General features: G+C 33.5%; 1 protein-coding gene across 1 annotated transcript in view; it reads left to right on the top strand.

Annotated features, from left to right (window-relative positions):
• The first annotated feature begins 3,184 nt into the window (after positions 1 to 3,184).
• LOC134684427 (hemicentin-2-like) overlaps positions 3,185 to 25,323 on the top strand; it is a 52,317-nt gene continuing 30,178 nt past the window's right edge. The window contains exons 1-4 of the mRNA XM_063543711.1: positions 3,185 to 3,212; positions 3,660 to 3,911; positions 14,180 to 14,482; positions 17,004 to 17,276. Coding sequence (XP_063399781.1) covers positions 3,185 to 3,212; positions 3,660 to 3,911; positions 14,180 to 14,482; positions 17,004 to 17,276 — 856 coding nt within the window. The remainder of the gene's footprint in view (positions 3,213 to 3,659; positions 3,912 to 14,179; positions 14,483 to 17,003; positions 17,277 to 25,323) is intronic.

Raw genomic sequence — 25,323 nt, 5'->3', positions numbered from 1 at the left:
TTAATATGACATTTTGAATTTTTACAAAAAACTTTTCTATTTTAATAAGTAATTATTCTGAAATGAGTTTCATTCGGCATTTATCTGGATTTATATGTACTGCATGTTCAATGTAAATGAATTAGTTTTGCTACAGAGGCTAACGTGTATTTGGTTAATATAATCATCGTTTATACATATACATTTACTGGTAAGGTATTGTACTTAGATATGTTTATCAGCTTGAGCAAAACAAAATCTATGTATATGTCAAATACCGCGTTTAAGAAATATATTTTCTTTCGTACTACGACACAAAATGGTAATAAATGTAATTATCGCTATTTTGTGCATTTTTCCTTTGATCTTTTTTTTTTGTGATAATTTTCCATATCATGCTACTCGCTAGAAATGGAAAATTATCACTAGAATATAATGAGGCACCTGGCGTTGCTACTGAATTTGACATAACATTTACAACGTCGTAAGAAGTGAAATAGCGATAAACAGATTATCATTGGTCATCTCAACTCGATAGCTTTTACTCGTTTTCGCGGTACCGGCTCAAGCGAGAAATATAGATTCCACAACTGCAATAAGTGTAGTACGATATTTCTCCACTAGACAGTTAAATTTTAATATCTAAAACTTGAGGCTTGTCGCGCTTTTTCAATAGTTAAAATTAATTTGTTTACAGTGAAGAAATATCGTGGAATATGTTTCTCTAATGATTTGTATCCTTCCTTTTCAAAGTTTTGAGGAATATATTGTGTAGGCTACTTTTGATGTAACGTCATCAGGCATGATCGCCTTTTTTCATAACATCACAATAAGAAAATTCAGAAGAAAACAAGAAAATTTGATTCAATTTGAATCATCTAGAAATTGACATTGAGGCTCGGTTGAAAACAAAACTTTACGACAAAAAAGATAATTTCAGCTTTCCAATTGTGAACTTTCCATTTCTAAGTAGCACATTCCAGCAGCACCTGCATATGGGGTATATATCTCCTAATTGATACGATATTCCCGTGCTTGCATTTCCTATCATGATTTTCCTGATAGAGGGTTACTGCTCACAAGGAAGCTATTAAACCAAGAGTTCCAAATGATGAAGTTGAAATCATCCCTTCGTAAATTTTACGGACGCCATCACAAGTTGGTTGACCGTTATGGAATAACCGTTTCACAAATGATATCGGATATGTTCCTTACGTCGTAACTACAATCCCCTTCCCTTTCATGAATGTGACCTACCGAATTAGACTATTTACCGGATTTGTAATCACATACATGTAAGCAACACGACGGGTGCCACATGTGGAGCAGGATCTGCCTACCCTTCCGGAGCACATGAGATCACCCCTAGTTTTTGGTGGGGTTCGTGTTGTTTATTCTTTAGTTTTCTATGTTGTCTCATGTGTACTATTGTTTTTCTGTTTGTCTTTTTCATTTTTAGCCATGGTGTTGTCAGTTTGTTTCAGATTTATGAGTTTGACTGTTCCTTTGGTATCTTTCGTCCCAATTTTTGAACCAATCATTTGTCGAGAACAGATTTTTCACTAGTGAGTAGAAATATAGATTCAACAACTGTAACACACAGTCAAGGGTATTACGAAATTTTCCTCTCGAGACAGTTCAATTTTGATATTTAAAGCGCGAGGCTTGCCGGACTTTTTAAATAATTAAAATTTAACTGTTGAGAGTGGAGACGTATTGTAATACACGAGTTACAGTGGTGGAATGTATTTCTCTAGAGATTTTTATCCTTCCTTTTCAAAGATTTGAGGAATATTGTGTAGGCTACTTTTGATGTGACGTCATCAGGCATGATCGCCTTTTTTTCATAACACCACAATAAGAAAATTCAGAAGAAAACAAGAAAATTTAATGTCATAATAAAATTTCAACCAATCATTTGCCGAGAACAGATTTTTCATTAGTGAGGAGAAATATTTTTCTCACACTGGTCAGGAAATGTGAAAATAGTACAAAAATAAGAGAAAATCAATCCCGTTGAGATGATCAACGATAATTTATAAATATACAAAGACAATGTATTATTATAAGCATAGCCTTTGCATGAGGTCAATAAAAGGATATATTGACCTAAAAGAATTAGTTAAAATATACGAATTACTATTGGGTCACACCTTTCTTCTTTTCTTGATGAAAACTTACATTTAATATTTTATCATGTATGGCCAACATATGAATAAAGGTAGCTTTGTTGTTGCTTTTCTGTCCACGTCTCTGACCGTAATCTATTATGTAAAAATCCTACCCGATGTCACTGTTACTACTAAACAAATAAGAACTTTTAGAGTTTATACAACCTGTCTCTTTTATTTTTCACCCGTGTTAAAATTTCGATGTGTCTACCCTTTGCACTTGTATTCCCCATTCTAAATGAAAATCAGCTTGAAAGAAACTTTATTTATTTTTTTTTAAATAATTGCTCACGTAGTTTTAAGAAATTCATACAACTTACTTTGTTCAAACAAAGCACTCTGATTAATACAAAGAAATACACATAAGGGAAATAAGGGGACAATCATTTGATTCGGGGCGGGGGAGTGGATGGCAGATTTTGAATATAAATATTTTTGCCTGATCACTTATGAAAATAAATACATTCTGGTCCCAAATACTCAGTCATGTGATTCGAAAAATATATACTTGCAATACTCGCTACACGTGAAATAATATGAACTTAAACTTATAATAGTATTCAACACGTGAAATAACTTTTTTCTCAATATAGGTCAATCGAGACCTAGTCTGTTTCCCGGCCGTTATTGAAATTCTTGACAATATTTGTATATTCTGAAGGCATACTGAATGTTTTACGGAGGGAGACCTATCTGATCGTTTGGGATCCGCATATCTTTCGACGCCAAGTTTTACTAAATACATGTTCGATCAAAATAATCCTTAAAAAAGTACATAGCCCTCAATAACAGTTTAATATTATAAATAAAATGTAAATGAATAGGTCTTTAATGCTCTTCGTCTTTGTATATGTGGCCTCTAAACTGTTTTATAAGGGCATCACTTATCAGTCTTTTGTAGACGAAACGCAAGCCTTGAGTACGAAATGTTACTACATGTAGGTCTAATACTATAAAGTCTTGGTTTGCATCTAAAATTCTTATGTTTGTTTACATATTGATATTAGGCAAAATCTAAATGTTGAGCATACAAAATGTATTGCTGTTTAAGACGCAGAGTCGGTTTGTTTGTTTTGCTGATACAGTAATCATATTTTTCGGTAGTCCGATTAACTACATGCTACGAATACTAACATATTCGTCTCACTATTTTAACTGGACAAGCTAGCTAATCTGTTTTATATACATGTATGCAAGTAATATTAAGTTCAAGCCAAATGATTTTGTTTTTGTTTATTTTATTTCAATAATTACATTAGATGTATGTTTCATTATAATACTTTATTCTGATTGGCTAATTGCACATCACATGTTATTCCTCAAGCAATTGCATCAGTCAATAACACTTTTCATTCATGATAACACATGGTCCCACAATAAAGTGCACTGGTGAATTGAAAAAAAAAGTTATAAAATCCGTGCTTCATACTAAATGTACTTTGGTCAACGCTTTAACACCCCCAATGAATTTACAAAAAGAAGCATTCAATTTTTAATTATTCATTGTAGCGAGTGGTAATGTTGGTGGAAGTATTACATTGCAGTGTTTTCTAAATAAATCACGATCTAGGTACTTCTGGCAAAGGGCGAATTCCAAAGATGGCTTTTATAAATATTTGAGTATAGATGATAATAAGTATGAAATGCTACAGAATAAACATTTGAAGATAAATTACCTGACTTTTGATGACAGTGATTACTACCGATGCACTGCAACTACAACCCAGGAAACAGGTCTGAAACAGGAATTAACAGTAAATGGTAAGTGCATGTTTATTGTTTGTATTTAAGAAGCTGTATCGTTATATATATACACTCAAGTAAAGTTATACTCAATCTTTTTCTTTAAATATTTAATAATTTATATTACTTGAAGTACAAACTGATATTAGTATAACATAGAATGAATTGTCCTATACACGCTTGTTTGCTCCAAGAAGATAAAATAGCATGCCCTCAATTTCTGGAATTTCTCGCTACATTGAAGACCTGTTGGTGACCTTCTGCTGTTGTTTTTTATTTGGTCGGGTTGTTGTCTCTTTGACACATTCCCCATTTCCATTCTCAATTTTATGGTAAGATATACATTGTACAAAACAAACATGGTGATAGACAAATACTCCTTGATTTGTTTTCGAAATATGCATGGCTTTTTTATTTTAACAAGTATACTGACCGAATTTAAAAACACAACACCATTGAATAAGAATACAAACATCAGTTTCATTCATTACTTTATTGTATTATAAAGTTTGCAGTCATAATCAAATTTGAATTGATTATGTCAAGAAATCGTTTGTGTCGTACTTATTGACATTATGTTACTCCGTTTAGGGATGTGGAGATGACATGGCAATATGGGTTAAATGGAATGGTTTATCATTTTTTCAGCAGTAACGTAATTAATGCGTCTGATTTTCATTTATTAACGGATGCTTCATCAACAACCGGATACGGAGATTAATTTAGGAAAATGTTATTTCAAGTCATTTGTCCCGATGCTTTTATTCGGCCCGATGAGAAGCCTTTCTCAATGGCTTACTTAGAATGGTATCCAGTTCTTATTTCTGCTATTTTATGGGGCATGTATGGTCTACTAAACGCATTCTTTTTCATTGTGATAATATGTCTGGTATGCACATTATTAATAAGGGTCGTTCAAAGCTTAAGTGTAGTGTAAAAATAAATCTCGTACGACTTTTAACTTGGTGTGCGGCTAAATTTGATTTTGTTGTACAGGCTGTACATGTACAAGGTAAGAAAAGTAACATACAGTGTAGCAGATGCTCTTCCTCGTTTCGACAATTGGCTTCAGACGTTGCGCATACTCCATGCACATGCCCTCCTCATTCAGAAATTCTGGGGAGTTAGACCAAGCAGGTAACAGCTTTCGGAATAAAAGAAGCAATTTGAATACCTGCAATGTGGATCAAACAGAATATAAATGATTTATTAAATTTTGTGGCGATCATAATACTGCATTCAATATGTCAGAAGACTTATTGATCTATTTTGTGGCCCATTGCCAATCAGTACTAAAAATGAAATATTCAACAATCAAATAATATCTCGGGCAGCAGTCCTTTTGCGCCTACTACCGTTTTTCAGGGGTATCATTTGCGCCAAATTTTGTTTTCCAAATGTATCAATTGCGCCAATATTCGGAACTCATTTGCAATAAATTTGGTCATACATACCAACGCTTGCAAAATGTGTTAAATGGAGTTACCCGGCCATGTCCACTTATTTTTGTCCATCTGATAAGTTAAGCCTTTTTCAACTGATTTTTATAGTTCATTCTTATGTTGTACTGTTATACCAATGTCCCAGGTGAGGGGAGGGTTGGTATCCGGCTAACATGTTTTACCCCGCCACATTATATATGTATGTGCCTGTCCCAAGCCAGGAGCCTGTAATTCAGTGGTTGTCGTTTTTTTATATGTTATTATTTGTTTTTCGTTCATTTTTTACATAAATTAGGCCGTTAGTTTTCTCGTTTGAATAGACCACCTTCGAGTTCGTCCGTCACCTGCAAAAACTCGTCAATTATGCACACCTTTATAACGTCATTTACCAGATAAAGGAGGTCGTCTGTATCCCAGCACTATTTACGTTCATAAAGCGTCTTTGTGATCGTCATTGGCAGGATAAACTAGAAATATTGGTTGGTCTGTGAGGTACTTACTGATAATTCCCTAATAACAGCAGTGTTGATTGTCAATTTTGAGAATTCAATTTGCCGAATAATTCGTACAATATAGAATTATAGTATTCCAACATCTCGCTCAACATTGGAATGGAAGTGATGACGCCCCTAAACGCACAAATGACGTTCACTAAAACCAGAGTTTTTGACGGAAATGCATCGAACTCGAAAGATGTCTATTGTTTAACATTGTTTTATCGGGACCTTTTATTGCTATTTACTATGCGGTATGGGCTTTGCTTATTGTTGAAGGCCGTACGGTGACCTATAGCTGATAATGTCTGTGTCATTTTGGTCTTTTATGGATAGTTGTCTCATTTGTAATCATACCACATCTTCTTTTTTATATTAAAATTCTGAGAGTAAGCCTTTGCGACACAAATTACCAACAACGTTTAAAAGTTTACGGTAAATAGTAGCGTGTTTGAATTATTCAATCACGATTATATGGATTTAGCATTTCAAATAGCGTGTGTTCTGGTATTTTATGGTTTCCTGGGATGCAATGAGTATAAATGTGGAACTATTTTTTATCCAGATTCAAATTTATGCGTTTCTGACATAAATTTTGTTTAAAAAAAGTGTTAAAAGAAGTCACTGTTAATTTAAAAGGTACAAAGACAGATATATTCCGACAAGGTATTATAATTTCCTTGTTTAAGATTGATGGAGTCATTTGACCGTTTAAATTACTACTAAAACACACCCGAAATCGCGGGCATATTCAGCGTTAATATCAACTGTTGTAGGATAAAATTTTGTAAAAGATATTATGTATGGAGAGTTTCATAAAAGGTATCAAAAGTCCTCTCTCTTTTTCCAAAGTCCGATATTTGTTTCCTTTCTGTTAAATTCAATTATTTTTCGTGTTACTGGCCTAAGACCATAATTATTCTTTTCCTTTGCTACAATGCATCTTGTGGTAAAAGTCAAATTAAATTAAAAAATTTGCGCCGCTTACAAATATGAAATAAATGTAACTGTTTATATACAGACCATTATTAATCTAATAAAATATGCTTCTAGGAAAGTTCATCAGTGTTTTTTCTTTGAGACCCTTATAAACAAGTCAATGGTAGGATATGAATCTTGTATAGATGACTAAGACCAACTAAGGGGTAGAAGAAGGGGTCCTGATCCCGAAATCCCGGGTTTAAAAACATGAAATTCCGAAATGCAGAATTTAGAGAGATTCTTATCCAGAGATCCCGCAATCGAAAAATATATTTCCGGATCCAATAAGGTTAAATCCCAAAATCCCGAGCTTAAAAACACACGATCCCGACGTCCCAAAAAAGGTCCTGCCTCCCTCTAATCTCTACCTACTTTCATTTTTGCCAAAACACTACTTTGACTTTCAACAAAAAATGTGTATGCTTATGGGCATTATGTTCTCTAGTATGTGCATCTGTGCGTTCGTTCGTTTGTTCGTTTTTCCGTCTTTTTTTCATATGTGTTATCTATCATACGATTAGTTGTACTTGTGCATGTTTCAAACCGGAAGTCTTGTCTATGACTAAAAATTAGGCTTATGACGTAATCAATATCCGGACTCCGTTTTTTTCGTTTTTCTCCAAAAATAACACAATCTGAATAGTCGTAAGAATGTATGACAAATGCAACTACGCATGTTACCTATATAACATAGAGGCATGATGGTTTATTTATCGTGGAAGGAAGAGAAGCGACACACAAAATGGGGTCTTCTCGTTTAATAGTATTGATTCCAGCTGATGGGTGTAAGACAAAAACTAAACGCAAAGCACAATAATTCATTTTTCGTTGAAGAAATCGGAAAACCTTTTTTCCGGAACTATTTTATAAGCCAGCTAAAAACAGTAATTTTTCTCTAGATCAACTTTAATTTTAACTAAAACCAGGCTTCATCAGGCACAACATCTTTAAACTTTGGGGTTACTCAATATGCAACTTAGACAGGCAACATAACGTTGCATATTTCGTTTTGGGCTATGATATTTTATTTCGGCCAAATATATTATAGTTTCACAAAATCTTTCTGGGTAGTTCGGGTGCCTACATACCTTGAGGACTAGTCTCATCGTGATTGCCCAACAGCTCTGTTTCACGTCGGTCTATGCCCATACAGATTTACTCTAATGCGGTACCACGTTGAAAATCAAAAAAGGCTATACCGCTCGGGAACGTCCTGCTTAAGAACTCTCAGTTTTCCATTATATTGAAACATAAACAAATATTGTTATAGTAAATATTTCTTAAATCAATAGAAGCCATAAAAGATTTGTTAGCTACTAATGAAACTTTAAAAATGTCTGTTTTGAAATTATGATACCTCGTGTATTCATTATATTTTTCAGACTCAGGTCCATCTGTATTTTCGTTTTTTACCAGTAGCCGACTTTTATTTATAGTCCGGCGGCTACAAGCATATTACAGACGAATTGTGCACAATCAGCTACAAGCATGAAATTCGGCATAGGCCTTCCTCAACTATAACACTTTCATTTCAGATAGGGAGGCATTTGAAAAAAAATGTTTCATTCCCGGTTGAATTCAAAATGGCGGACATCGTACTTAAATCAGCCCAATATTGAAGGCTAGCATGTGAATAGGTGTTATCATCCTACTATCATTATATTTGGTACAAACCTTTGTTTTTTACTACTTTTGGATATATTATATAGATTAGTGGTCTTAAAAACCCCTACTTCCGGTAAAATCAAACATGGCGGACATTGTACTAAAATAAGCTTTTTTTTAGGGAGGGTAACTGAAATGTGTTTTAACGTATTGCTATTATCATTACATTGTGCAAGAGCCTTTCTTTGGTGCTTCTCATTGATGCAATGTATAAGACATATGTCTTTAATACCCTTACTTCCGGTAATAACCAAAATGGCGGACAAAGAAATATCAATTTACTATTGAAATATTTAACTTTTTTTTAGATTGTTCTTAATGCTGGTCATTCAACTTATGGCTTTACGTTATCCCCAAAACCACTAATTTTATTCTGTTGTAAATGTTTAAATACAAATATGATATTCCCGGTAAAAATATGGCATAAATTTCAAAGATGAGTCCTCAATCCATTTCTTCGATATATAGTCTTGGATAGATTGATTTAAACAAAATAAAATCACTATAGTACTAAAATTGAGAATGGAAATGGGGAATGTGTCAAAGAGACAACAACCCAACCAAATAAAAAACAACAGCAGAAGGTCACCAACAGGTCTTCAATGTAGCGAGAAATTCCCGCACCCGGAGGCGTCCTTCAGCTGGCCCCTAAACAAATATATACTAGTTCAGTGATAATGAACGCCATACTAATTCCCAAATTGTACACAAGAAACTAATATAAAAATAATACAAGACTAACAAAGGCCAGAGGCTCCTGACTTGGGACAGGCGCAAAAATGCGGCGGGGTTAAACATGTTTGTGAGATCTCAACCCTCCCCCTATACCTCTAACCAATGTAGAAAAATAAACGCATAACAATACGCACATTAAAATTCAGTTCAAGAGAAGTCCGAGTCTGATGTCAGAAGATGTAACTAAAGAAAACAAACAAAATGACAATAATACATAAATAACAACAGACTACTAGCAGTTAACTGACATGCCAGCTCCAGACTTAAATTAAACTGACTGAAAGATTATGATTTCATCATATGAACATCAGGCACAATCCTTCCCGTTAGGGGTTTAGTATCATACCATCATAACATATATGAGAAGAACATAACCCGTGTCATGCCAACAACTGTTTTTAGAATAAATGTCTTTAGTTCCGACGCAAAGACCTTATCAGTGACTCAATATTAACGCCAAAATATGCAATCTTTAATGACTTGACAACAGTATAGTAATTATATCCCTTCTTAATCAGTCTATTTAAAGGTTTTGTAAGTTTCTGAGGTGAATACTGACACCTTTGTGCTTTATAAAGAATATTTCCATAAAAAATTGGATGTGAAATACCTGAACGTATAAAAAGTCTGCATGTTGAGCTATATTTACGAATGATGTCTTTATACAGATGATAAAATTTAGTAAAAGTTTTGACTAGTTTGTGATATCGAAAACCCTGGTGTAATAATTTTTCAGTAATACATAAATTTCCTCTCGTTAAAATCTAAAATATTGTTACAAACACGAGCGAATCGTACAAGTTGAGATATATAAACACCGTAAAATGGTGACAAGGGAACGTCACCATCTAAAAACGGATAATTAACGATAGGAAATGAAAAATCATCCCTTTTATCATAAATTTTAGTATTCAGCTTTCCGTTAGTGATATAGATATCAAGATCGAGGAAAGGGCAGTGGTCATTATTAGTATTAGCTTTATTCAAAGTAAGTTCAGCAGGATAAATTTCATTAATATACATACTGAAGTCGTCATTATTGAGAGCCAAAATATCATCCAAATATCTAAAAGTATTATTAAATTTGTTTATCAGATGTTGTTTTGATGGGTCTTTGCTTATTTTTGTCATAAATTGTAACTCATAACAATACAAAAAGAGGTCCGCAATAAGTGGTGCCCAGTTAGTCCCCATTGGAATTCCGATTCACATTTATAAAATTACTACTACTTGGCCAAAAATACATTTTTAATCACGGTCACCACAACATGCACACAAAGTAGTGCACGAGAGACCCGATTTTCCACATTAACAACGACCACGGCATCCTTTTTTCATCCACAATGTACCAGCTTCTGACAAAATGATGAGAACGAGTTTTTTAAAAGGGTTCCTCTTTGTCTTTTCTCCATCCATTTACGTCTGGGCTGGGTAGCATAAGAGCCAATCCCACGCTCGTCCCCCTTAACACCCGCCTTAGTTTATTGCACGTTTTACATGTCGGAAAAGACTATACCAAGTTGAGGGAATAGCCTCAATAAGCCCTGCACATTGTGCAAATAGTTATTTTCTTGCTTCGATAACCATGTTAGCTCCATTTGATAAATTTGTGCGATCGTACAGTAAAAACCCCGGTGATTTAGGCTGATTAATCATCATTCTTCATGTTAAAGTCACATTTTCAAATGCCATCAATGTCTCCCAAGCAGTTTAGTTTAAGCATTTTTATTTATAGTGGATTGTGAAACATTTTTGCAACTTATATTAATCCCTTTCCACTTTGCGGGTGCGAGTGCTGCCATGTAGAGGCATAAGCCTACTCTTTTTCGAAATCTACAAGGGTGTCTTTAACGTGCAAGAGATATGGCTCTCTCTTAACACGGGTCAGCAATTTATCGTCCCCTTTCAACGGACTACTAGTATCATTGTTTCCTTAAGACCAATACATATTCGCAAATGGTGGTAAGGAAGAGCCGAAAACTGAGTTCCTGAAATTTTTATCCCGAACGGGAATCGAACCATGAACCTTTTTGTTAGTAGTCCGATGCACTAACCACTACACCACAGCTCTCCCAAGTCCTTTTCCCTTTTCAAGTAAAGAGAGAACCGTATCACCACCGGTAAGGGGCATTGATTACAATAAGTGTGTGAGATCACTCATTGCCTAGTGAATTTAAAGCCATTGATATTAATCCAAAGTTAATTGTCCTCCTAAGCCTAATCCATAGTTCGTCTACCCCCATATCACGGACTATAGAAACAGTAACGACTGTTCGAGTCATGACTCAGTTAAGTCTGTGTTTCACTGCATCAGACACATGCATCATGATTCTTGTGTCAGCTTCTTAATGTGAACATGATGCTAAACTTGAAATACATCACGTTGTGGATAACACTGTACATACATAAAAATTAATAAAAGACCTTGAAACTGTAACAAAGGTGGACAAAGTCTTGGATGAGTATGGTAGTTGTAGCAACAAATACTGAGGATGTTCAGTGTTATCCACCATATGCATGATGATGTTTCAAGTTGATCACCATGTTTACACGAAGAGACTGACACTAGAATCAATATGAATGTCTCTGATGCAGGGAAACACAGACTTAACTGAGTCATGACTCGAACAGTCTATGCTGATGTCATTGATGTTTCGCTATACTGTGACATAGGGCAGACGAACTTTGGTTTGCATTTGCAAGTGGCAAAAGCTTTAGACATATATCTATCCATGACCTTTCAAATGCACTAGGCATTGAGAGATTACACGTTTGCCGGAAAAGGAACTGCGTTGGTCACATGGATGGCGTCTGGAGATGTGACTTTAGCATTCAGAATGATGATTGATCAGCAAACAACATCAGCTATGGATTTGATAATGTCATTGATAAAACGGTACGTGGTTTTGTTTTAAGATCGAAAAAACTAATCAGGTGGGGTTAATCAAGCAGGAAAACTTTCGTTTTTGGAAGAGAAAAGCCTTACTGAGACTATTCCCACGACTCAGTCTAGTCCAGAAGTCTAGTCTCTTGTGCACTGCCTTCTGTGCATGTGGAGAACCGCGAATTAACATGTATTTTTGGCCAAATAGTAGTAATTTTAAAAATGTTTTAGTACTTAAGTTATTATATATTGTTTTAATCGGTCTATCCAAAACTCTTTATGGGAGATATGGATTGAGGACTCATCTTTGCAATTTACGCCATATTGTTTTTTTACCGGAAGTGTTAAGTTTTTTTTTTACCCTTTACAACATAATAGAATTAGTGGTTTTGGGGATAACCTAAAGTCAAAACTGTCATGACCAGCACAAAAAAACAACATTTTCTGTACATTTTGAAAAAATTGAATGTTAAAATAAGAAACTGATATTTCAATGTCCGCCGTTTTTATTAATACCGGAAGTAAGAGTTTCAAAGACATATGTTTTATACATTGTAACCACGAGAAGCACCAAAGAAAGGTTCCTTCACAATGTTATGATAGTAGCCATACGTTAAAACACATTTCAATTACCCTCCCTAAAAAAATAAGCTTATTTTAGTACAATGTCCGCCATTTTGTATTTTACCGGCAGTAGGGTTATTTTCATATTCATTTGTTAAAATTTACTGTTTGCAATATCATTAAGTGTTCTATATAATAAGGATGTTCTTATCCCGTGCATAAAAACAATGCCGTATTTGGCAAAACCTTTTCAACAATTGATCTTCAGTGCTGTACCACCTTGTACCTTTTTCACTTTCGATCTTTTATATCTGGGCGTCACTGGTGAATCTTGTGTGGACAAGGCGCGTTTTTGGCGTATTGAATTTTAAACCTGATGCTTTTTGATATCTATTAATCATGTTTTTCTTTGTCTAATATGTTCTCCTATTTATTTGTATTGTAGTCCTGTAATATTATGTTGTCATTTCAATGTTATATTTAACTTTGCCATTAAAGTGCGAGGTTTGGCATGCCACAAAACCAGGTTCAACCCACCACTTTTATTCCCCTTTAAAAGTGTCCTGTACCAAGTCAGGAAGATGGCCATTGTTATATTATTGTTCGTTTCTGTGTGTGTTGCATTTAAACGTTGAGTCGTTTGTGTTTTCTCTTATTTTTTGAGATATTGAGATAAGACGTGGCACGGTACTTGTCTATCCCAAATTCATGTATTTGGTTTTTATGTTATATTTGTTATTCTCGTGGTGTTTTGTCTGATGTTTGGTCCGTTTCGGTGTTGTGTCGTTGTTCTCCTCTTATATTTAATGCGTTTCCCTCGGTTTTAGTTTGTTACCCCGATTTTGTTTTTTGTCCATGGATTTATGAGTTTTGAACAGCGGTATACTACTGTTGCCTTTTTTTTTTTGGCCACTAATATAAATAATATATTCAAAAGTAGTAAAAAACAAATGTTATGATAGTAGAATGATAATAACACCTATTCACATGCCAGCCTTCAATATTGGACTGATTTAAGTACGATGTCCGCCATTTTGAATTTAACCGGAAGTAAAACATTTATTTCAAATGCCTCCCTATCTGAATTGAAAGAGTAATAGTTGAGGAAGGTCTATGCCAAATTTCATGCTTGTGGCAGGATGTGCACAATTTTTCACCAAGCCGCCGGACTAAGATGTGTTTTCTGTTCATTTTAGTTTTTCATTTTTTTAGAAGAGAACTTGACTTTTTGTAATTCAAGATAACTCGATGGCGCATCGTGCGTTCCATTGAATTCATTCATGGCTCAATTTTTTTTCAATGAAACATAAAAACTATATGTGATTTATACATGTATACATTGATGATACGCTTTTAGTCTAGAACGCTTTGAACAAATGTAATTAAACAGATACATGTGACAACTATCAAACTTATAACACATGTCGCAAATGTTAGCAACTAAACATCCAAACCTTACCAACCCATTAACGTTCTAATTAGGATGTGAGTATTATTAACAATATGACAATTTTGTTCAAGGTATTCCTGTTGTTCATACAGAGCCGTCATATAAGGTTCTGCGGAACTCACAAGTAAAATTGCGATGTTATACACATACTAAAACAAGTCCAACAATAACTAATGTATCGTGGCAGAAGAAAACAAAATGGGTATCCTCTTTTAGTAGTATCCAGTATGGAAATACTAAATACAGCGGTGGCACAGTAGCAGACCCATCTCTTACAATAAAGAATCTGGAAGATGCAGATGGTGGAACATATAGATGTCTTCTTCAAAACAACCGAGGAGAAGGATTTTCTGACACAGAGTTAGATGTTGGAGGTTTGTTTGAATTTCTGTATTGCATCCCTGATTAGAATATTATTTTTTTTTATCCTGCAGTTTTATCTCATTTTCATTAATCTTATGTCGTACCACTTATTATTATCGAAACGCAAGCACAGCTTTAGTTTTGGTCTTTTAGAACAAGGATCTACTGGTCAATTTAAATCGAAAATATGCTTAGATATTAATTTTAAACATTGTTATGTTAAAACTGCGTTAGTTTGTAATAAATAAAAAGCATCAGTACATGTGTGAAATTAAAAAGTAACTAAATTACTAATAGTGTGTGTTAAATTGTTTTTGGGTTTTTGTGACCGAAAAGCAAATTTACCTTTTTTTTACTAAAATCTAAACATTTATATCTAACATTTTGTGTTTGGGATACACTGCACTCACAATCATTTTGTGTAATGTTCTATTTTAACATGACCTACTGGGAAATTTATTGTAGGCATGTTACCATCAATTAATTTTTTTTCCATCTGTCGTATGTTTAAAGTCCTTTTACTTTTCTACACTGGTTAGAGGTATAGGGGGAGGGTTTAGATCTCACAAACATGTTTAACCCCGCCGCATTTTTGCGCCTGTCCCAAGTCAGGAGCCTCTGGCCTTTGTTAGTCTTGTATTATTTAAATTTTAGTTTCTTGTGTACAATTTGGAAATTAGTATGGCGTTCATTATCACTGAACTAGTATATATTTGTTTAGGGGCCAGCTGAAGGACGCCTCCGGGCGCGGGAATTTCTCGCTACATTGAAGACCTGTTGGTGACCTTCTGCTGTTGTGTTTTTTTATTTTGGTCGGGTTGTTGTCTCTTTGACACATTCCCCATTTCCATTCTCAATTTTATTACATTGTAAACTGCTTTTGATGTATTCTCTCAGAAAAAAACACCTGACAAATTAAAACTTACATGACTTAGTTTGACTTGCAACCTCTTCTGAGGATGATCTCATAAAATGTGTATCAAAACACTACAGAAAACATATACATGTAAGAGACATATTCAAACCTTCTAAATAAATTTGGGTTAAGATTGTTTATATTAAGTCACATGTTTTATAGAAAAATAACCTGAAAAAAAATCAATAGGAATAAAAAAAGATAAAAAAAATATTTGGGTACTTTATTTGAGTATAAATACAATCAAAAGTCAATTATTATTCTATCGATCTAATTTTGTTTGCTTTAACGTAGTGTGTACATTGAAATATCCAAAAGAAACATTACACATGATGGTGAACTTCGCAGTTTACAAATATGTAATGAACTGTACTTGCATCTTTTAGCACAATAACTAGTTAAGCCACATTAAACCTATATCTTTGTGAAAAGACATAACAAAATTTTGCATTGTGAAAGGCCGGTCGGACAGTGAGTTGTGGTTGTTAATTTCTGAATCATTTGTTTTTTGCGGAGAGGGGTTTCATGTTGAATATATATCAAATCCTCTTATTTTCACACTTTTACATTATTAAAACAATTTAATAACATGAGTGTTTTTGGCATTATTTTGACCAAACTGGATTTATATCTGAAGGGAGCTTGCTTCTCAGTTTCAAAGTAATTAACTTTTCAAATCACTAGTTTATATTGATAAGGGATTAATAAAGGAATCCAAAACGCAAAACAAATATATAGGTTACCGTGCTTATTTTCGAGATATAAGCCATTGAAATTTTGGCGGGAAAATATTCTCTCTTGACTTTTCATAGCTTTATCATTGACAAGTTAAAGCTCTCAAAAACTGTCAAAAAGTAATTAAAATTTTATAAGACTTTGTCAGATGGCTTATCATTAAACATGTTAAAAAATTTCAAAAAGAAAAATGGGAGTCACCAGTCAAATTTTTTCAAGGCATTTAAAAGGATAAAACCAGAGGATTCCGAAAATCTGACAAAAAATCCAAAACATGACAAGCCAGCTTCCTTAAAGGATAATTATGTATAAGTATCTTGTGATTTATCATAAACTAAGCTCAAATCGTACTTGTAGCCCATAGGAACAAAGTGAGCTGTTCCAATTTCTTTGTCAGAATAAATTGGATATTAGTTGGAAAATATGTGCAATGAACCAACCAGCCAACAAAAATGGCGGAAAATAGAAAATATGGATTGAAACCAGGTTTTGTTTAAATCTTTGAACAAAGTTCTAGAAAACAGCAGATAAAAAATTTCAAAAATCAAAGACGACAAAAGAAATCGAAAGTTGCGGATCTACTTATATTGTCTTTTACTTAAAAACTTGAAAAAGTAAAATCACTAAAAAACTCAACTCCGAATAAAATTCAATCGTAAAGTCCGTAATCAAATGGCAAAACCAAATGACAAAACACATCAAACGAATGGACAACAACTGTCATATTCCTGACTTGGTACAGGCATTTTCAAATGTTAAAAATGGTGGATTGAACCTGGTTTTATATTATTTGATATTAGTCTTCAAAAATGTTTACAAATAAATCCTTATTTAAAATTTAATGTTATTCGCAAAAATTCCAGGATAAACTTATATTTCAGATTTACCAGTTGTGTTGATCCCGCAACTCGATTACTACCCTACGCGCACGAAAACACTAGAAATATCCTGTTACATAGGTAATTCGGACAGCGTTAGATGGCAAAAACAATCACAACCTATAGATCTTGCTTCGTATAAATACAGCGGAGGAACATTTGCATCTCCAAACCTGACGATATATAACATTTGGTATACTGACGATGGAGAATATGAATGCTGTGGAACAAACAACTATGGTGAATCCTGTGATAGCTGTAATGTCCAATCTGGACGTAAGTGTATTTTGTTTAACAGCTTGTCATACAAATATATAACCTCTAACTTATTTTGGTATTCTTTGTCCTCATAAAATGTTGTATCTTAGTCTTAAATTCTAAATTCTTATGTAACCGATAACCGGAGACGACATTTCATTTTGTAATTCCGGCTTCTAGATTCTTCCGATCCGCTTAACCCTAACTTCGGTGAAATAATTTATTTAAATGTTGTCAAATTAAACAATCATTATGGTATACATGTTAAAAGAATATAAGGCTTTTGTTACAATATATAGAATAAATATTGCAGCTGGCAGAGTGTAAGCCTTAAGAGAAGATGGTGATCCCGGAACAAATTTTTAGTGATTTTGGAAAAAATGATGCTAAAAATTAATAAACTGAACAACAAGTTTAGTGTCACAGACTTATAGTTTGTCTAATATACACATATTAAGTATTGCAACACCAAATTGAAATTGAAATTAAAAAAACACTCTTTATTTTTTTGTGATATAATTTGGTAAACTAGAACTAGTTAAACATTATTTAATCAATAAATATCGACTCGATAAGTTTTGATCTGCACATGCAGCTACTGTACCCGTAAACAGCAAAACAGATGTTTAAATTACCAAGTTTTTTAAGTCATGTGATTGACACCTTGTAGTGGGTCCTCGACAACTCTTAACTGCAAATTAACATCGTGGATCAAGTATTTAAATGGAATTCGGTTCATCTTCCTTAGCCCGTCCGTAGCCCGTATTTTAACCATATCGAGCATATATGGGACACTATTGGACGGAAGGTGCGCAAAAGGACACCCCAGTTCAAACACATCATGAAATAAACAATGTCCTTCATCAGAAATGGTTGCTGCTACCTTAGCAACAAATAAGTCGATTTATGGCAGGATTCAGAAGACGTTTAGATGCGGTTATCCGTTTGAATCGAGGCTGCGCACAAAGTACTAATTAGTTGGCGTAAATGATCAATCATGATATGAACAGTCATCTGAAGATTAATTTTGAAATGTCTGACATTGTAAAGTTCGACTACAGTAAAACTAGTAAAATGCATTTTTTTGTACAAAAAAAACTTCATTTTGTTCTTAAAATTGTGGTTAAATAAATCTTTTTTTTTCAAACTTTTTTGTTCGTTTCAATGCCAATTATAGCATAAACAATGTTTCAATAATATTATACACCTATTTTATTAAATTTCATCCAAAAAATAGGCTGATTTTTCAAGTTTTAAAAAATCAAGGTGTTGCAATACTTTTTTCCATGTGTATATTTAAATATTTTACCTTAAAATAACGAATATTTTTTTTTAATTATATGTTTTTGTTTCTAAAACACCCATTTTTCTGAAATTAAACTGATAAGGGTATTTGAATCCGATTTTTATTAGCTCACCTGGCCATCACATTGCATCCGTCGTCTGTCGTCGTCCGCCGTCGTTGTCCGTCGTCGTTAACTTTTTCAAAAATCTTCTCCTCTGAAATTAATGGTCCAAATTGAACCAAACTTGGCCAAACTCATCATTAGGGTATCTAGTTTAAAATGTGTCCGTTAAACCGGCCAACCAATTAAGATAGCCGTCATGACTTAAAAAAGAATATAGGGGAAAATGTAGATGTTGGCTGATATCTATGAAACCAAAGCATTATGAGCAAATCTGGAATAAAATTGTTTATCAGGTCAAGAAGTATTTGCCATGAAATTTTCAGACCAATCGGAGAACTCGTTGTTGGGTTGCTGCCCCTAAATTGGTAATTTAAGTACATTTTATCGTTTTTTGGATATAATCTCGATTATTTAAGTAGATAGATATAAACTGTAAACATCCATTATATTCAGCAAAGTAAGATCTACAAATAAGTCTACATGAACAAAATAGTCAGTTGAACCCTTATGGAGTAATTGCCCATTATAGTGTTTAAACAATATTTTAAAATTTTTGTAATCTTTACAAAAATCTTCTCCTCTGAAGCTACTAGAACAAATTGAACAAATCTCGTCCACAACCATCATTAGGGTATCTTGTTTTAAAAAAAGTGTCCGATGACCCCGCTCAGAAACCAAGATGGCCGACATGGCTAAGAATAGTACATAGGGTAAAATATCTTATATCTCTAAAACCAAAGCATTTAGAAAAATCTGCTGTGAATAAAATTGTTCATTAGTTCAAGATATATCTGCCCTGAAGTTTTCAGACCAATCGAGCAACTTGTTGTTGGGCTGCTACCCTGAATTGTAATTTTATGGAGATTTTTGCCGTTTTTTGTTATTATCTTGAATACAATTATAGATGTAAACAGCAATAATATTCAGCAAAGTAAGATCTACAAATAAGTTACCATAGGATAAAATGGTCAGTTGATCCCTTAAGGAGTAATTGCCCTTTATAGCAAATTTTTAACAATATTTTGTAATTTTTGTAATCTTTTACAAAATTACCTGAAACTACTAAGACAAATTTAATCAAACTTGTCAACAATCATCATTAGGGTATCAAGTTTTAAAACTGTGTCCGATGACCCCGATCTGGAAACAAGATGACCGACATGGCTATAAATAGTGCATAGGGTAAAATTCAGTTTTTGGCTGATATCTCTGAAACTAAAGCATTTAGTGAAATATGTTGTGAATAAAATTGTTTCTTAGGTCAAGATCTATCTGCCCTAAAATTTTCACACCAATCATACAACTTGTTGTTGGGCTGCTACCCTGAATTGGTAATTTTAAGAACATTTTCCAACTTATTATTATTATCTTGAATATAATAAATTTATTGAGAGTGATAAATTGTTATTAGCAATACTGTACAGCAAGGTAAGACCTACAAATAAGTTTATTGATCCGTTAATGAGTTATTGTCCTTTACAGTCAATTTTTAACAATTTTCATAGATTTTGTAATATAAAATAGTAACCACTGTCACTTCTGGGTCAAGTTCATCAAAGATAGAGATAATTGTAAGCAGCAAGAATGTTTAGTAAAGTAAGATCTACGGACACATCACCATTACCAACACATATTTTTGTCTGTGTCCTTTGTGTTTGATATGCGACACATGCTCTTTAGAGCCGTTAATTTCATCTAAAAAGGAATATATTCTTTCTAGCGTTAAACAACATTGCAAACGGCAAGTATGACGTCGATTATTCCCTTTGCACAGAATTTGTATTTTTAGACGTTTTTAAGAAATTGTACATTAACGACTCGTGGACTTATTGTGTCTTCTATGGATAGTTGTATCATGCAACATCGTATCAATAGACGTTTTTGACACCGTCTAATGACACCTACTGTTTACCGGTAAAATTGAGGGGACGTTTCAATGACAAAAACGTCTGACCATTGTAACGTATACAAATTCGATTTGGCGTTTATGCATGTATATAGCTACTGAAGATAATCGAGTCTATATTGAAAACTACGTTCAAACCTATGATTGCGTTGGATAAAAACCACAATTTTTATACGTGTGCATGTAAAACAAATTTCGTTGTAGAAGGGTTTAAACACATCACAAACAACATTTTCCAAATTACCAAAAAAGTGTAAAAGTATAATTAAACATAACGCATTTAACTAACAGGTGGAAAAACTGATGTTCTTTAACCCTTCTTACTGCCATTGGCGATTGCAAAATCAAATTGATCACAAGGTGTAACAGAATGGATTTTGATATAAATTTAATACTAAACAGAACAAATTTACTTGTGACCACGATGTTATGTCACAAACATAAGGTGTCAATATTGTTTTAGTATACCAGATCCTAATTTCGACAATACATGTCTCTTCAGTGATGTTAGGGATCGAAACGGTATTTGGAAGGCGATATAAAATTTTTTAGAGACTCCTGAACTTTAAGAATCAATATAGGATGAACGGATCATATAAACAAGAGCGAAAATATGATATATATTGCTGTGACAAGTGTTGTGACCTCATAATGTGTATTGCAGTCTTATTTCAATTTGATATTATGTGAGCTATAGTTTAATTTAGGTTCTGTTTGTTTTCACGCATTTCATTTTAGAGCAATTTAACGTAAACCCGTTTTAAGGTTTCATACAAACATGAATATGTTCAATTCATTTTCTATCTTTAAATTTTAACCTTAAATCTGCACATGTGGTTGACATGCAGCAATGCAAATATAAGTGAATGTCACGTTTATTTTAAAATTCTAAAGTGTAGGACTACATGTAATCATGCACTTTTTCCTGAAATCAGACAAAGTTGTGTTGTTTCTTTCTCTGTTAAAAAAAGTTAATATGATATGATAAATAATTATTAACATTGACCAATGAATTATTAAGGACTTCTGACTGGCGTACGAGTCATCACCTGATTGTGTGATATCCTTTTTTTATTGTTAACAAGGCCTCAAATGTAAAATAGATAGAAACAAATATATTTCAAGTAAAAAATATATGGAGTTAGTGTTTTTATATCTTTCAAAGCACAAACAATATAAAAAATCAACTACAGGATTAAGGTGGTACCTAACACTACAGGGGGATAACTCTGTAAAGTCAGCTAAACGTTTTAATTACGTTGTGTTGTAAAAGGAATATTAAGCTTCTCAATGATCAAAATTGGTGTTTGTCAAATTGCTATATAACCAGTGTAATTTTTCTGACAAAACGGTTGGTTCAATTTTTTTTATATTTTAATATTTTTGTTAAAGGGTCAAAGTAAATACTTTGGCAAACTTTTATGAAAATTAAAAGAGCCAAATTAATTTTAGTGAAAGTGTTGGGTACCACCTTAAGACAATAATATTTTAGTGTCTCTAAGTATCAGTTGTATTCGTTCTCTGTTCGAAACAGGAATAACATCTCACTGAAGCTCACATGATACCTATTTGTTAGCCTCGCACACATACAGGATCTCAACAGTCATTGTCTATTCTTATTATATATAGCGTTATGGTTTATTTTCGACTTATGAGTTTGAATGTAGTTCTGGTATCTTGTGGTATCTTGTTCCTCTCAAATATATTCGCAGGACAACCATACCCACCGTGCATATGTTTAAACGTTAATACTCATCCGTCTTTGTCCTTGATTTTTGTTTGGAAATTACAACGTATTCTAGTCTATTTTCAATTATAATAGCTTCACCTAAAATTGTTTTCATCCATGACTAAAATCGAAATTGTAACATGTATTTGTATCTTGTTTTTTTCTTATTTTTGTTAAAATGACTTAATTGGATAAATATTATTATAAGACTTTTGTAATATTGCAATCCACCTAATGATTTGCTTTCTCTTAATATCTAATTTTAAAACCGTTGTTCCGTTCTGATATCTAAAAATAAACAAACCTTAACAAGAAGTGGTCAAATTTACCTGTTTTACTTTATGTATCAAGGGTTTTAATAAGGTACATAATGCATGATATAATACCTAGGTAGTCAGCTTTTGATGCCAGTCATGAATGATAAACAGGTCGAGAACTCTAGATTTTCTTACGTCAGAATATATTTGCATAGTAATTTCCGAAACAAAAAGCCAATATGGCCTTAAAAACTGACCAATCGACTCAATGAACTACAATGCATTGTGGGCTACTACGACTATACTACGACTTAAAACATGTGGAATTAGTGGGAAAACAGTCAACTGATATATTGTCTGGGACTCTCATATACCAATGTTTTTATTCTGCAACGTAATCGTCAATTTGCATGCTCAGATCAAAAAGTTATTGTTTACTGGCTTCACGATTCGACTTTCTTTTTCGCCTGGCAAAAGTAGTTGAACCGGTTTTGTGCATTGTTATGAATTGAACCTGCATTAATTTCACGAAATATCCAATGTAGTGACCACTGTCCAGTTGAAAAATCATTTGAGCTCTTTTAGACCTGTATAATGTCATTCCAAAATCATTTCTGCCTAGAAAAACACGAAAACTTTCATTGAAACACTTCTTTCTGTACTGAATGTGTATTTTTTTTTATCAGGACCTGAACTAAAAGTAAGAACATCATAATATTCAGTATGCTAAAAATAAGTGTTATGAAAGCGGCAGGGGCAGATATACATGTAGCCATTTAAAAAAAGGGGGTTCTAACCCTTGACAAAAGGGGAGGGGTTTCAACTACTGTCCCTATCCAAATGCACTGATCGTTAAAAAAAGGGAGGTCCATCCCCCGGAACCCCCGCCCCCTGGATCCGCCACTGAGCGGGTACGGTATATATCACAATATATGTGTTATAGTTTCATCCATCGATAATATCCGTTTGTTGCTAATTTTATCACAAAATATACCTCAGAGGTTTTTTATCGTTCAGCTGCTGTCCTGTTGACATATGTAAAATATCTCCAACATTAAAAGTCGCTGGATCATAGTTGGTGCCGTATTACCTATTAATTTTTTTCTAAAACATGCTTTGTATATATAAATAAGAAGATGAGGTATGAGTGCCAAAGGAGACATCTTTCCAACAAAGACATAATTTAGTAAAGTAAGCAGTCATAGGTTCAATGCTGGAAAGTAAGCTATAAATGACCTAAAAATTACTTGTGTAAAACAATCCAAAAATAACACCCCCCCCTTAAATAAAATCCAAAATAAACGGCCCGATTAAATAATATAAAAGAGAAAAAAAAATATAGATTGTATAGGAGCCTGTATTTCAGTGGTTGTCGTTGGTTTATGTGTTACATATTTGTTTTTCATTCTTTATTTTATATATAATTAAGGCCGTTAGTTTTTATAGCTGACTATGCAGTATGGGCTTTGCTTATTGTTGAAGCCGTACGGTGATCTATAAATGGTAATGTCTTTGTCATTTTGGTCTCATGTGGACAGCTGTCTCATTGGCAATCATATAACATCTTCTTTTGATTATAGATCCAACGCTGCAATTTTCACAAAACATATCAAATTTTCCGACTTGTCGCACATACATATGGATAACATCATTACAGCTTATTTCATAATGCACGTAGAGCAAAACTTTGGTAACATTGCTTGCTTTGTTTGCATATTGTACAAACTATAAAATATACAAGTTAAACTATGCCTATAAATATATTGTTTAAAGATGTCAGTCTTATTTTCAAAGCTTGTATTAACAACTATACAAACAAAGGAAGCAAGCCAACCAAATGTTTACTTTTCAGGTATAAGAAATAAGCTGTAATGATTTAATTCAGTTTGGCAAATGTCCGATCCCGTTAAAAAACGAACAAACTGAAACTACAGTTTCTGACTTCACTGCCTTCAAACAGAGGGAACAGTTTGGAAGTCCCATATACTGAAATGTGACAAAAATAAATATTTATAGATTTTGTTAACACTCCCATGTACATATTTCTTCGCTTATTTTACGAATACAAAATTCAGGGATCACACATTTGACTTAAATTATCTATACGAAAATTGCCGTACTCGTAAATATCAGCACCGGCTGTTCTCGACGGCTTACTTTACACTAGTAAGTTAATCTCATGGGTAATTGTGTTTTTTTTTGCTGTTGTTTAGTTGCTGTCTGGTGGACAAATACATGAAATCTCTGTGCCATCATCAAACATGTTAATGGCTATATATCGGGTAATTCAAACCCTTTTTTCTTCGCATTGAAACAACACTTCGTTAATCTGAGCATGGAAGTAATACTTTATATCACGAACTATAAATTAGGATACACAAAATGAAAAACTAAGCGAAATTGTGAATCCCGCATTGCACGGACACATTTGTTGTATTTCAGTAAGTAACACGTGTTCTTGGTTGATTGTAAACACGTAGTAGTCCGTCATGCATTGTGACTTATTTAAAAACATAGGCACAAATAAATTGCGTCACATGTAAATAAACAATTACATGTGCGAGAACATAAGAATGCTAATTTATGCATTTCCATATAAGGTAGTGGTCCCGACTTGATAAAAGATGATAAATATCTAGCATGCATTGTAATCTATGTGTTAATTTCGTATATATTGGGGTTTTATTTTCCAGACCTACCAACCGTGTCAATCTGGCGTAATAAATATTTTCTCGAACGACTTAAACCAGGTGGTATTGACTGC

The sequence above is a fragment of the Mytilus trossulus genome, chromosome 9 (genome assembly GCF_036588685.1).
Source record: "Mytilus trossulus isolate FHL-02 chromosome 9, PNRI_Mtr1.1.1.hap1, whole genome shotgun sequence".
Classification (NCBI taxonomy): Eukaryota; Metazoa; Mollusca; class Bivalvia; order Mytilida; family Mytilidae; genus Mytilus; species Mytilus trossulus.
Note: the sequence above shows the minus strand (reverse complement) of the source record. Positions and strands in the feature narration are given on the sequence as shown.